Consider the following 15,242-nt stretch of genomic DNA (forward strand, 5'->3'; position numbering starts at 1 on the left):
CTTGTTTCAGCGTACAGGAACGCGGTGGAGATGACCCAGTATGGGGTAAAGAACAACACCACCTTCCTAGAGTGTCTTCCTAAGTCCCCTCAGGCCTCCGTCCGCTGGCTCATCCACAGAGACAATGACAGGAGGAAAGAGGTCAGACAACAACTTCCCGAGTCAAAGTCAATTGAGAAGCTGGGTTGAACCATAGAAATGGAATGATTCATTCTGTGTGTTCAACGTCAGAGCTGGCTCAATTCCGACTCCAGTTTCTTGCAAATCAATGACGTTTTAGACAAAAATGTAATCCCATGACGTGAAGGAGGATTGAGTAGGTATCGTTGTTCCTCAGTCAGTAACACACGGGACTGAGTACAAAGGCTGTTGACGGTCGATTACAATATCAAACACGTCATTACAATCGAAGGATTGTGTCGAATGCCTTGATCTAGTTGGAACTAGATCAATGCATTCGACACAATCCTTTGATTGTGATGACATGTTAGTGATCTGATATTATTTCAAACACGTCACGCCTCGGGGATGACGTTGCAAAGTATTTATTGTCTGTGTAACAAGGTAGTGATATACTGTAGATCAGATGTGACCTAACTAATGAGTCTATTCTCAACGGGGGAAACATTTCACATTACTGACACCCTCTAAGACTTCCTGCTGCCCATCAGGCCATGAGAAATGATACGGGGCTGTGCAAAGAGAGAACCTGCTCTTTGATAAAGATTCACATCTTTTACAGATTTCGCTGTTTATAGCTCATGCATAATATTTATATCAGAGATTCTATGAAAGAGTACTCCAGGTGAACTGTTTAAAGACGTCCTCCAGCGATGTTTGACCTTTTACTGTTGAAAATCGATATCCCCAGTATACATACAGTAAAGGACACACTAGAGGGTAAAAAATGTATGCTTTCAGCTAAATTGTGTTTTTTAGACACAACTGCAAACTTCAAGGAGCAGGACATTCATGGCTGATGGGAAGTCGTGATGTCATGGGCCTCCCCATTGCTTGAGGAACAATAGAGAACAAAAGAGGAAAGCCTCCCCCCTTCCTTGTGCTATGTCATGAAATATCTAGACCACCTATTGAGATGTGCCTTACGTTAAGTAAATCCAGTGTTAAATGAGGTGAAAAGGAGACTGGAGTGCCACTTTAAGTTGATTTGTCTTTGCTCGATTTACTTGACTATAGATCATGCTGTGGGATAATGTGTTATTCTATAGGACAATTAAGACCATTCTGCTGACACCTCTCTTTCCCCCTGCCAGGTGAAGCTGGGTGACCGTGTGGTTGCCACTGACCACGGCCTGCTCATCCGCTCCGTTCAGCTGTCCGACCAGGGCCTGTACTATTGCCTGGCCACAGAGAACACCTTCAAGCGCACCGTGGCCAAGCTCCGCCTGCGTGTCCTGAGTGAGGCCATGGTGTCAGTGCTGATGGACAAGCAGCAGTCTCCCTGGGCCTGGGCCAGCACCCTGCACCCCAAGGCCCTGCTCTCAGCCTTCAGCCCTGCAGAGAGCCTGGCCYTACAGCAGTACTGTAAGGAGAGAAAGCAGCTCCAGAGCRTYCAGGGGGCCAYGCAGCAGAAGGGMKRGAYYGGAGGGCCTCCTCTCCGGGGAGACATGGCCAAGCTCAAGCCCCTGCTAGACCTCCGGAAGAGCCGCAACCGCAGGAACCACCTGGAACTGCCTGATGATGTTTGACTGGGGGAGACAAGGGGTTTAGGGCTGTGGAGAGGGGGGTATACATGAACACACACACCTGGCCACACACACAACCCCCGAGCTCCCACCCTGCCCAGAGGTAATGGACCTGAACTGAACGCTTCCCCAGCTCTAGCTACTATAGGTTTACAAGGAGGAAGTGGGACTCACCCTGCCTGGGGCTGTCTGTAGTCTTATATGCATGAGGTACGCTGACCAGATTACTGTGATATACATACACACCTCACATCCTGTCACACTCGCCATTTAGACAGAGGTGTAATCCCTGACCCTGGATCAGGACACATGGAGATGTGTGGATTTAGGCATCAGGTTCAGGTGTCTTAGGCTACATACACAGGATGACTTACTGCATTCACTGCTGCTCACGTAGTTGTATGATAATACTTGCCACACATGTATACTGTAGTCACGCTATACAGTAGGCAATGGTCTGATAGCAGTAATGTAGTATATTGCAGTATAGACATTTATAGAATGGGGAAATGTATCAGGCAGCATGTAATGGCTTAATATGAATGGATGTCTGGTCCAAGGAGAACAAACCTGGAGTTACAGATGGTGAAGATTGTGATTTGAGTAGGGAAATCATTGGCATATTCATTTGCATATCCAAGAAGGATGTTTTATAGGGAGCACCCTAGCTGTTTACACTCTGCTCTGCAACTGTACATTGACTCATATTCATATCATATTCATCCATATGAACACTGTTTACAACTACCACCTGTTACAGTTTTACATTTGACAAAACGACAGGGCTATCACCAAGATCAAAACAAATCCATCATTGTATGACCCGTTTCTATGTACACATTGTAGCTCTGTCTCTATGGAGGAACTCTATCCCTCCTAACACCAGATAAAATGGCAGCACTGTCTATACAAAGGGCATATTGTCCATACTAAGTGGTCCCAATAAAAAATATTCCAGCCTTGGAAATGAAAACATAGTGGCTAGGCCAAAGTACACCTCCAGCTCAGCTGCCACCCATATGGACAGTACTGTTACACTAGAACATGTAGCGCTGTGTGAGCAAAGAACCTTCGTTGGGAGGGATTCTGCTCAATTTATTACAGGAACACAGGCAAGACCACCCTACCTTAGTCATTTTCTAAACATCACGTTTAATAGGACAACGGTCATGTAAAATGTTAGGTCACAGCATCCTTACATTCTGTCTTCTTTCCTGTATTTATTCACATTACTTGGAATATTTATGTTCTTAAATGGTACGGGACATTGTGCCATACTGTACAAGTATCTTTCCATTATCTCTTTGATAGTGTATGATACTGTGTTGTCAGCACATAAGCATGTTAATGTATATAAAATCCATCTAAACTTTGTGGCTATTTGCAATACATCGCTGGATTGGTTTTATACCGATGGAGTATAGCAGTCACGCACATCCTAGCTTTTGTATTCAGGTACATGCATGTATACACTTCTGATTTTGGGGTTTGCATTTTCTTGATCCATGATTTGATGAGATATATTTAATCTCCTTACTGAGTTTTAATTTCACGTACAGCAAGACAGACATGCACGYTCAAAAAMAATCATGAWGAKCATTTKACTTGAATATCATTCMAATCATTTTGAATAATGCATTTAATTCACAGTTTGTGCGATGGTCAGATTGGCACTCTCTGTTTTATAAAGTGTGAATAGCTCTTTCCTGTTTGTCTCAGAAGTATAGTCTGTGTAGATATATTCATGGTTGGTATGTGTACAGAGTGTTTTTCATTCTATATTTTCATCATAACTTATGTCATTGTGTCCAGTTTTTGTGGATCTGCGCTTTTGAATGTGACCCTAGTGTATATAATTTAACACATCTCATCAAATATTCTCGACCGTATCTGCAAATCGTAGAGATATAATTTCATTTTGACAAAATATTTTTTAAAGGTCTGGCTTTTCCTTAACATAAATCTCTAGACTGACGACTCGTTTAAGTTTTGATCAATTCAAACTTTTAACAAAGTGTCGTCATAGTGATGTTCAATGTCATTTCCATGTTATCATAAAACTGGTGTATTTCTATTTATTAACGTCATGACAGCCTGAATAAATGCATTTAGAAAGTACTTTGAATTTCATACATTTTGGTTGTAAGTAGTCATAGATGAATCTGACAGGAGAGGAACAGCAGGATCATTCCAATGAGCAGTAAGTCCCCATATTTCACTTATCTCTTCAGATGTGATACACTTTCACCGGTTACAGTCACGCTTAGGAATTACATAGATTTATTGAATGTATGAAATTCATCTGAGGTTGGTGGCACCTTAATTGGGGAGGACGGGCTTGTGGTAATGACTGGAGCAGAATAGGTGGAATGGTATCAAATACATCAAACACATTGTTTCCATGCCATTTTTTTGACTCCATTCCAGCCAGTATTATGAGCCATCCTCCCCTCAGCAGCCTCCACTGATGAAATTGTATGATGACTGAAAACAATCACATTACTGTTCTATTGGCTAGATATTTGCCGTGTTCATGTGCTAGTCGGAACTCTGAAATTTCCATCTTGCTAACTGGTTGAACGCGGCATGTGTATAATAACTACAACCATTTAGCAAGTCGAAAATGTAAGTTTCCTAGTTCCGACTAGCACATGAACACGGCAATTATGGGTAGGAAGAAGCTGCCCATGCAAATGGGGTGGATATGGGAAATGGGTAAGAATTCTGGGAAACAATGTAATGACTCCAAGTGATAGTTGAATAGATTTACAATGTGATTTATTAGGTACCCACAAGTTTAAATATTTTACAAATTGGCCTACTTTCCTTCAGAATATTTCAATGAAGATATCAGTAGCTGCTGTTAGAACTAGCATTACATATTGGTTAGTTTCCATTTGTAGATTCATATTCGGTATTTAATATTAATTTTCAAACACATCTTAGAAAATATGGCTTATAAAGAAAATGGCTTCCTTACAGAGTGCACTGGTGCAGAGAAGGCGAGAGAGCTGAGGAGCGCTAAGGCAAGTAAAGATGTCTCCTTCAATCTCACTTTCCACTGTTACTGTACTCTCTAGAGTAGACAGAAGTATCAAAGAGCCCCGGGAATTGGCAAATGGTCATTTAACACCCCCTAAAACTAAGAGAGGTTTCCTGCAGGGCAAAATCAGTGCTTTCTCACCAAACAAACCCGAGTGCCATGCAGAAACCACAGAATAATCATCCGTATGGGGGTGTTTTCACTCTCATTTTGATTTACGGGCCACATGAGGTGAAAGGGAAACTGAATAATTTGGCTTCAAATGTACAAAAGAGCGGTTTGTTCCAGCAATGAGAGAACCTAAGCTGGTTACTTCCCATGGGGATGAGGGCCAGTTTTGCTAGACTCATACCGTGTTATAACCCTACTTAAGACCCCTTGAGAAGCAGGGTATCATAAAAAAATACCTTCACTTCCTTCCCGTTCCTGCCTCCATTGATATTCATGGCTCAACTTCAGCGTGAGATGAGATTAAGTTGAATACATTTGAATCAGCTTGATTTATTTTTATTGGAGTCATGAATGTCCGCTACATTAAGGTCATAGCAATTTCAACCGCTGTATATTCTAGCTTTCAAGATCCCTGACCAAAATCTAGCAGGGASGTGTGTGCAAATCAAATTACAATAACATGAAAGAACAGTTTATAAGAATTTGTACAAAAAAAGTAAGTTCTAACTCACACAATGTCTACAATATATCCTCGCTATGTATCAGAGCGAGAATTTTGAATTTGTAAATAACACAAATGATGAACGTGCATGATATTAAAAGTGACAAGTTACAGCACACTGACATCCTTGTACCCCCGCTGTTCCTCTGTTGTACAGCAGCATTGTCCCTCTCACACAAGCTTGCTGTTGTTTCTGCTTACCAAACAATGTGCCACTATGCAGAGCACAAAGGCTGCTGACCCTAAGCCTATCAGCGTGAACTGCACCGTCTCCAGCATGTCAACACGAGATAACAGCTCCTTCTTAAACCTGTCCGCTGTCTCGTCATCCAGGGATGCCGTCTGTAGAAACAGCAGTCGTTGGAGTATAGCAATTACAGAACGAGAGGTTAATATACTTAGAAAATACTTTGGAAAATATGCAATAACAAACGCAAGTTAAAACGTTTTAGAAGGAAGACTGGCAGCAGAAGTCACAGCTCAAATGACTTACCTCGTTTAGCCAAACTATAGGGAGTATGGTGTATCTTTTCACTTCTTTAACACCCTGAGAATATGTAATGAGAAGAGATTATCCTGGATGAGTGGTCTGTATATGCAATAGTAAAGATACGGGAAAAATATTAAAAAGACATTAAACCTACGTGATGATCTTGGAGGGCCGTACATCATGTTCACCTTGCAGTCTCTTGCAAACCTCAGACCTGAACCCTGTGTCTGACGGAAACAAACACCAAACACATTTATTCCCACAGCAGTTAGGCCTACTGTACTGTACACGCCAGCAACAGACAATCAGGATCTGTCCAAAATCTAAATAGATGCGAGAGCAGGGGATGTCGCTTATTGAGAGAACACACAAGAATACCATAAACAGCCGTGCGAGACTTTTTTGGGCAGCGTTAGCATATGCACAGAAGACTGCATAGTTGGGAAGTCATTGGACATATCCTAGAGATCAGAGGTGAAAGGTGAATGGATGCAGGGCTCTCACCGGTTCCACATCCAGGAACTGACGTGATGCTCCTCACTAGACCAAGCCCTCCACATCTTCAACCAGGTATGGACTACCACAGGAAGTGAGGCAGGAGATGTAGACTGGTTGTCCTGGTTGAGAATATCAAAGGTGGACACGTTATCACCTGGTACTGTACACAGGACATGCATACAGTACCTTTAGAACCCACAGTATTCCCTGACCAGGAATAACTCTTGGACCTGCTTATAGTGAACGGAACTGCAGTAAATGCTAGTTGATATTAACCCTTTATTGCTCTTAAGCTCTCTGGATAAGAGTGTCTGCTAACATGACTAAAATATGAATTTATTAGACTTCTGTGCCATTCATACAGTGCTAATAGATCATTAGACCATATTATTATTTGCATCCGGTTGATGTCCAGCAGTGCAGGAACCAGTTAGTGACTGTTGCCCGTGTCCCTCACCACGAGAGGAGCTGATGTCCAGGACTCCGGCCAATGTGCAGTTCTTAGTGACCACGGYGTCCGTGCAGAAGCACTGGTTGTCTGGGTTGACTGCAGGGGAGGCTAGGGTGAGCGGGGGCAGTTTGAACCGGTACACCTCGATCCCCTTCAGGTCCAGGCTCCTCTCATACTCAGCTGACACAGACCTGAAGACATTGAAGAACAGTGCTTTTAGGAGACAAGGCTCTTTGTTTTTGCCGTGCCCTGACCTCTTGTGGTCATGATTAGAAAGGCATCTTCAAAAGTGAGGATGGGAATAAAAGATCAGGGGCCCTAATGTATGTATAAAGCTTCTCAGAGTAGGAGTGCTGATTTGGGATCAGTTCAGCCTTTTAGATTAATGAATAAGATTGCATGGAGGGAGGATCCTAGATCAGCACTATTCTGAGATGCTCATTGCATATGGCTCCAGATCTGACTACAGTATCTGTGAATATTAGGCCAAAGGACATAGTGAAAAGTCCCTTCCAGACTTTAAGGGGTATGATAAACAAGTAGTACATTTCTATTGGCTGTATGATGGCAGTGAACAGGATTAAAGCTGATAGAAGTTGCTTTACAAATTAGGGCCATTGCAAAACCTAAATCAGTTATCATCTCCACTTGTCTTTGTTTACCATAACACCACAGTCTACATGAGATCTGAACATTACTATCCACCCCAATAGGTAAATGAAGAACAGATCACTCCACCTGCTGATGTCAGGGGAGAAGAAGTACAGAGGCTTCTTCTTGTCCAGGAAGGGAGAGAATGACGAGCCATCTGATGAAAATAGTCAGAACAAGGGTAAAGTTAGTCAGAACAATGGTAAAGAACATAGAATTGAATATACAGTATTAACCATGGCAGTATAAGATGACTTAGTAAGGATTCTCCAGTGTTCTTAATTGATTTCTTACGCATTTGAAATGTTTCGGTTGTGTGATGATAGAGTAAAATGTAATTCAACAAGACAGTGATGCAATGCAAGTTGTCTGCTGCCTGGGTATTTGAGTGACTGTACCTGTGCCGTTGATCATGTCGCAGTATGTGTTGTTCCAGAAAGACACCTTTCTATTAGAGAGAAATGGGCTCATCAGTAAAGCCATCAGTTATTGGGTAATACGACCCAGACAAAAACTGCCTACGATCAAGGGCGGACTGGGACAATAATTTGGCCCTGGCATTTCAAACATACCAGCATATTTTTTTCCTTGAGGCCCCCACACCGGCCTATTTTTTTTCTTTGAGGCTCCCATTATTAGCCAGATAATTATTTGGGGCACAAAAAAAAATAGTTAGACAGGCCTACTGGGCTACAAATGGACCAGCCCATCTGGCTTTTGCCCAAAATACCAGATGGCCAGTCCGCGCCTGCCTACACTCACCAAAGACCTGTGGTTTTACATGGTTTGCCAGGAGAATTCTACAGATGATGCTGTAAATCCATGACGCCATTAGACTGAATTGACAATATGGACCCTACGATAACGGTAACAGACTCAGATGTTTAACTTTAAAATGTATGCCAAACAAAAAGCATTGATTTCAAAGTTTAATAACAAACCATGCAACTCTATGCACAAGGACTACTTTGAACAATTTACACAAAAAATGTCACAAAAACACATTTACTAGAACTGTGCAGATGCACATTTTTCTAACAGAATTACAGTTTATTTTTTATTTTTTTTATTGATATTACAGTAGGTGAAGTGGATTTACATCCGGTAACGGAATAACGGTAAGAGAATTACATCATGGGTCCCTGTTATGATGTGGGGGGAAGGTTAGTGTGTACTCATTGCACTATTTCGATTCAACCCTCAACAACAACTCTCCAACTTTAGTGTGTTGAGGCTCAAGATACTCACTTTTCCCCCTGCCAGCTGTCAATGATAGACACTTTAGAGATGTCATCCTTGCCTGTGAAGACACTGTATGGCCCGTCATAGGTGCCGTTGTACTGAGGAAACAGCACATCACACCATAGTACAGTTAGGTAGCTACACAACATTACATTTCATTAAGTTATTCCTACATTCTCAGTGAATGTCACATAAATAATGTAGATTGGTATTTTTTGGAATAATGTACATATAAAACTAAATAAAGAATTTGTATTATTCTATATAGGGAAGGTGTATGAAAATGATATGCTGTGAGCTTACAGGAAAAAAGAGGCCCAGTGTCCCTTTCAGAATGGGGTCTTTGTAACCCCAGAGTATTTCCCTCACTGTCCGTCGCTGGAAGAGTGAGACATTGTTTAACTTTATTGCAGCTTCCAGTGCCCATGGGGGAAACAACTTGTACCCACCCTGAAAGGAAGGAGAAGAAAAAGGAAGTTGCATTTCCATTATTCAAAACGAGTACATTACATAATGTCAGCACACCTGCATATTACAGATTCATACAGATAGAGGATTACAACAGAAATGTTTTATGACTGATGTGGTGACATGCGAGAGAGGGCTGTGTCCTACAAATGGTTGTATTATTGCCTCTAACCTCATAGATCCTTGAACATATAGAATACAAATGTCCCGATCTGTTATCTACAGTGCCTTCAGGAAGTAGTCAGACCACTTGACATTTTGTTAGGTTACAGCCTTGTTCTAAAATGGATTAAATACAAAAACTCCTCAGCAATCTATACACATTACCCCATAATGACAAAGCAAAACAGGTTTTAATTTGCAAATATATAACATATAAAAACAGAAATACCTTATTTACATAAGTATTCAGACCCTTTGCTATGAGACTCGAAATGAAGCTCAAGTGCATCCTGTTTCCACTGATCATCCTTTTTATTTATTTTTTATTTTCTTTACTTTTTTTGTTTTTTGAAAGCCCCCTTTTTCTCCCCAATTTCGTGGTATCCGATTGGTAGTTAGTCTTGTCCCACCGCTGCAACTCCCATACGGACTCGGGAGAGACAAAGGTCAGGAAGGCTGTGCATCCTCCGAAACACAACCCAGCCAAGCCGCACTGCTTCTTGACACAATGTCCGCTTAACCCGGAAGCCAGCCGCACCAATGTGTCGGAGGAAACACCGTACACCTGGCGACCTGGTCAGAGTGCATTGCGCCCAGGCCGCCACAGGAGTTGCTAGTGCGCGATCGGACAAGAACATCCCTGCCGGCCAAACCCTCCCCTAACCCGGACGACGCTGGGACAATTGTGCGCCGCCCCATGGGTCTCCCTGTCGGCTGCGACAGAGCCTGGACTCGAACCAGGATCTCTAGTGGCACAGTCTTAGACCACTGCGACACTTGGGAGGCCAAGATGTTTCTACAACTTGATTGGAGTCCACCTGTGGTACATTCATGATTGAGAAAGGCACACACCTGTCTATATAAGGTCCCACAGTTGACAGTGCATGTCAGAGAAAAACCAAGCCATGAGGTCGAAGGATTTTTTATGGTCACTCTGACAGAGCTCTAGAGTTCCTCTGTGGAGATGGGAGAACTTTCTAGAAAAACAATCATCTCCGCAACACTCCCCCAATCAAGCCTTTATGGTTGAATGGCCAGACGGAAGCCACTCCTCAGTAAAAGGCACATGACAGCCCACTTGGAGTTTGCCAAAAGGCAGCTAAAGTGTCTCAGACCATGAGAAACAAGATTCTCTGGTCTGATGGAACCAAGATTGAACTGTTTGGCCTGAATGCCAAGTGTCACGTCTGGAGGAAACCTGGCAAGACAACACAGGAGTGGCTTCAGTACAAGTCTCTGAATGTCCTTGAGTGGCCCAACCAGAGCCCGGACTTGAACCTTATCGAACATCTCTGGAGAGACCTGAAAATAGCTGTACAGCGATGCTCCCCATCCAACCTGACAGAGCTTGAGTTGATCTGCAGAGAAGAATGGGAGAAACTCCCCAAATATATGTGTGCCAAGCTTGTAGCGTCAACAAAGTACTGAGTAAAGGGTCTGAATACTTCTGTAAATGTGATATTAAAATTTCTAAAAGGCTGTTTTTGCTTTGTCATTATGGGGTGTTGTGTGTAGATTGATGAGGGGGAAAAACGATTTAATATGGCTGCATCCCGCTACCGGGATCGATATGACAGCAGCCAGATAAAGTGCAGGGCGCCAAATTCAAACAACAGAAATCTCATAATTAAAATTCCTCAAACATACATGTGTCTTATATCATTTTAAAGGTATTCTTGTTGTTAATCCCACCATAGTGTCCGATTTCAAATATGCTTTTCAGCGAAAGCACTACCAACGATTATGTTAGGTCACCATCAAACCACAATAAGCACAGCCATTTTTCCAGCGAAAGATAGCAGTCAGAAAAAGCAGAAATAGAGATAAAATGAATCACTAACCTTTGATTATCTTCATCAGATGACACTCATAGGACTTCATGTTACACAATACATGCATGTTTTGTTTGATAAAGTTCATATTTATAACAAAAAATCTGAGTTTACATTGGCTAGTTACATTCACTAGTTCCAAAAACATCAAGTGATTTTTAATAGTCACATCGTTTCAACAGAAATACTCATCATAAATGTAGATGATAATACAAGTTATACACATGGAATTATAGATATACCTCTCGTTAATGCAACCGCTGTGTCAGATTTCAAAAAAACTTTACGGAAAAAGCTAATCATGCAATAATCTGAGACGGAGCTCAGAACAATAGCCAAATTAGCCGCCATGTTGGGGTCAACAGAAACCAGAAAATACATGATAAATGTTTTATATATAAATATATTAGCAACTGGGACTGAGGAGCAGGCTGATTAATATGGGCACCTCTGTGCACCTTTCATCCAAGCTACTCAATACTGCCCCTGCAGCCATAAGAAGTTTTTAATCCAATGTTAGAATAAGGCTGTAATGTTACAAAATGTGGAAAAGGTCAAGGGATCTGAACACTTTCCTAAGGCACTGTACATGTGCACTTCAACCAAACATTCACTATAACACTGAGACCACCACAGCCAGACTCACAACTAAATAAGTTGTGGTTTGTAAAAACAGTAAAAGCTAGGGCCCCATAATTTATGCTGTGCTCATACATTCCAGACACTTGGTTCCCTTCAACCCCAGCTCTCCTTGTTGTCCCGTTTCTCTACTCCAGACAAAGTAACCCCGACAGAGGTGGAATACACAATATCCACTCAGACAGGTAGAGAGCCATCACAAGGTAATGATGTGTCACCCACTTACAGCCACAGCCAGGTTGAGGGAGGTGACACTGTCCTCCTCAGACCCCACAGACATGGAGGGCTCAAATATGGCCCCCGCAGGGAGCAGGAAGGAGATGGTGTGGCTCTCTGGGTTGGCCGTGATGTTCTCTTTGGGCAGGTACCGCGTCCTGATGGGTAGAGAGAGACACACGGACGAGTGGCACCCACCCTCCCTTTCGTTCTCCTGCTTTCTCACCCAGTGACTTTTAATCTCTCGTACATTATATCATATTAGATTAGATTCTAGATTAGATTTAGTAAAATATAGGTGTTTTCTTTTCATCTATATGAATTGTAGATATTAAAGTGCAATTTATAATTCAAAATCATCCAAATATATTTAGAATACAAAGTGGAGATGAACAACACCATAGGTTTCTTCCCTCTATACAGCGTTGAAATCACCTAACAGAGATGATGCACATCGTATATACATCATGTTGTGGATCTTTTAGAGACATTTGAGTGAGTAGGGACCTACTTGTATGTGTAGGGCCCTTTCTCCACCAATTTTGGCTTTGACCCATTCTCCACCACGTCCAGTGGGTTCTGCACGTCGAAGAGCCAGAACTGTCTGTACACAGGTGCGTCTGCAGACACCCAGTTGTCCCAGGCTGTGGTCCCAGGCTCGATGACCGATTCCTGCATTCACCAGACAGACTCTTTCTGTACAGTGCCCTGGMTTTAGGTAAAGCAGCAATCTTTTCACTCATTTATTTAAGTTATGTCCAAAGTGGCTGTCAACATTTTAGATGTATTTGGAAAATATGACCTAGTAATGCAAGAGATTGAACAAATGAAGATATTTCTTTCACTTACTGTTTAGAATCTACTCTCTCTCATAGCAGAAAACCACTTTTTCCTAAATGGACCTCTTAGAAATCCTCTTATTTCTATGTTTCTCTTGCCCACCTCTCATGCATTTGATTGACCACCTCCACAATGTTTACACCTCTAGCAAGCTGACACTCACCTTTGTAACYGTCTCACGGATGATATTGTTCCCCACGGGGATAAGGATTATACCTAATATGGCCACCGCAATTCCAGCCCCAATTCCAGCCTTTAGCCCACACAGCTTGTTACAGCAACCCATGGTGGTGTGTGTTTCTGTCTGTGGGTGTATGTAGGTTCCAGCAGCAGCCGTGCCAGTGGAGAGYCCGAGAGACTGAGACGGAAGGACAAGTACAGGCAGACGTAGCTGGTCCTAAACTAGGCCACCTACTGATAAGAGGTATATAATAATGTGACAGCTGGGTGTTAAAGGTTGAGTGATGATGACTCCTGGCCAAAAGATATCACTACACTATATGACAGCTGATTAGAGCTCTGCTTAACTGAGGAGGAGTCAAGAAGGAAGGAGATGCTCTGAGAGGCACTGTGATTTCTGTACCTTTAAATACAGAGCAGGTCTGTATATCATGTTGTGTTAACTGGATATTCTATTCTAATATTATTTCCTGATGGGATGTGGGTTGCTTTATGCTCTCCCCCTGCTTAGAGGAAGAGATGAGATGGTCACTGTTGGAGGTGTGTCGGAGGAGACAAATTGGGTACTTTTCAGATAATATATCCACAACTGTATGTTTTTAATGGAATTTGCAGAGCTTTATTAATCCCATGCTGATAACGAAGAATAAGAAGATGCGTAATCTTAATTATATGATTATGGCAAACCACGGTTATGACAGCCATAAATTTGAGTGATATTGGCGTTATCTTTTCCCTCGGTCTGGTCAAATGTCAGGTCATTCAGTATGTGGGAGATTCTGTGTCACAAATATGCCCCCTGGTGTTACAAAGACAGACCTACATCTTTTGTTGAACAGGTGTATTTATTATTGCAATACCGTACTGACATGCGTTATTCAGGTGTTGTTATCTTAGAGTTAATAGGTTCCTCCTCRTCCCTCCAGGTGARCCTCASTCCCACATCCATATCTCTACTTTACTAACATCCCTGAACCAGAGGTAGCAGGTGGGAGGACATATAGACTAAGCAAAAAAAAGAAACGTCCTCTCACTGTCAACTGCATTTATTTTCAGCAAACTTAATATGTGTAAATATTTGTATGAACATAACAAGATTCAACAACTGAGACATAAACTGAACAAGTTCCACAGACATGTGACTAACAGAAATTGAATAATGTGTCCCTGAACAAAGGGGGAGGGGTCAAAATCAAAAGTAACAGTCAGTATCTGGTGTGGCCACCAGCTGCATTAAGTACTGCAGTGCATCTCCTCCTAATACTGCACCAGATTTGCTAGTTCTTGCTGTGAGATGTTACCCCACTCTTCCACCAAGGCACCTGCAAGTTCCAGGATAGTTCTGGGGGGAATGGCACTCACCCTCCGATCCAACAGGTCCCAGACGTGCTCAATGAGATTGAGATCCGGGCTCTTCGCTGGCCATGGCAGAACACTGACATTCCTGTCTTGCAGGAAATCATGCACAGAATGAGCAGTATGGCTGGTGGCATTGTCATGCTGGAGGGTCATGTCAGGATGAGCCTGCAGGAAGGGTACCACATGAGGGAGGAGGATGTCTTCCCTGTAACGCACAGCGTTGAGATTGCCTGCAATGACAACAAGCTCAGTCCGATGATGCTGTGACACACCGCCCCAGACCATGACAGATCCTCCACCTCCAAATCGATCCCGCTCCAGAGTACAGGCCTCGGTGTAACGCTCATTACTTCGACGATAACCGCAAATCCGACCATAACCCTGGTGAGACAAAACCGCGACTCGTCAGTGAAGAGCACTTTTTGCCAGTCCTGTCTGGTCCAGCGACGGTGGGTTTGTGACAATAGGCAACGTTGTTGCCGGTGATGTCTGGTGAGGACCTGCCTTACAACAGGCCTACAAGCCCTCAGTCCAGCCTCTCTCAGCTTAATGCGGACAGTCTGAGCACTGATGGAGGTATTGTGCGTTCCTGGTGTAACTCGGGCAGTTGTTGCCCTCCTGTACCTGTCCCGCAGGTGTGATGTTTGGATGTACCGATCCTGTGCAGGTGTTGTTACACGTGGTCTGACATTGCGAGGACGATCAGCTGTCCYTCCTGTCTCCCTGTAGCGCTGTCTTAGGCGTCTCACAGCACGGACATTGCAATTTATTGCCCTGGCCACATCTGCAGTC

The 15,242-nt window shown here is 42.9% G+C and overlaps 1 protein-coding gene and 1 pseudogene across 1 annotated transcript; one reads left to right on the plus strand and one right to left on the minus strand.

The window, feature by feature from the left end:
• Nucleotides 1-3,824, plus strand: part of LOC112067882 (semaphorin-3C-like) — a 43,135-nt pseudogene extending 39,311 nt beyond the window's left edge.
• A 643-nt stretch (nt 3,825-4,467) lies between these two features.
• LOC111955705 (platelet glycoprotein 4) lies at nt 4,468-13,384 on the minus strand. The gene is given in 12 exon segments (XM_070433906.1): nt 4,468-5,764; nt 5,916-5,969; nt 6,056-6,139; nt 6,417-6,529; nt 6,868-7,052; nt 7,600-7,669; nt 7,911-7,960; nt 8,761-8,852; nt 9,058-9,204; nt 12,082-12,229; nt 12,583-12,743; nt 13,075-13,384. Coding segments are annotated over 12 exon segments (1,398 nt in total). The 5' UTR covers nt 13,198-13,384; the 3' UTR covers nt 4,468-5,593.
• Between the last annotated feature and the right edge of the window lie 1,858 nt (nt 13,385-15,242).

The sequence above is a fragment of the Salvelinus sp. IW2-2015 genome, linkage group LG3 (assembly GCF_002910315.2).
Source record: "Salvelinus sp. IW2-2015 linkage group LG3, ASM291031v2, whole genome shotgun sequence".
In the NCBI taxonomy this organism is placed as follows: domain Eukaryota; kingdom Metazoa; phylum Chordata; class Actinopteri; order Salmoniformes; family Salmonidae; genus Salvelinus; species Salvelinus sp. IW2-2015.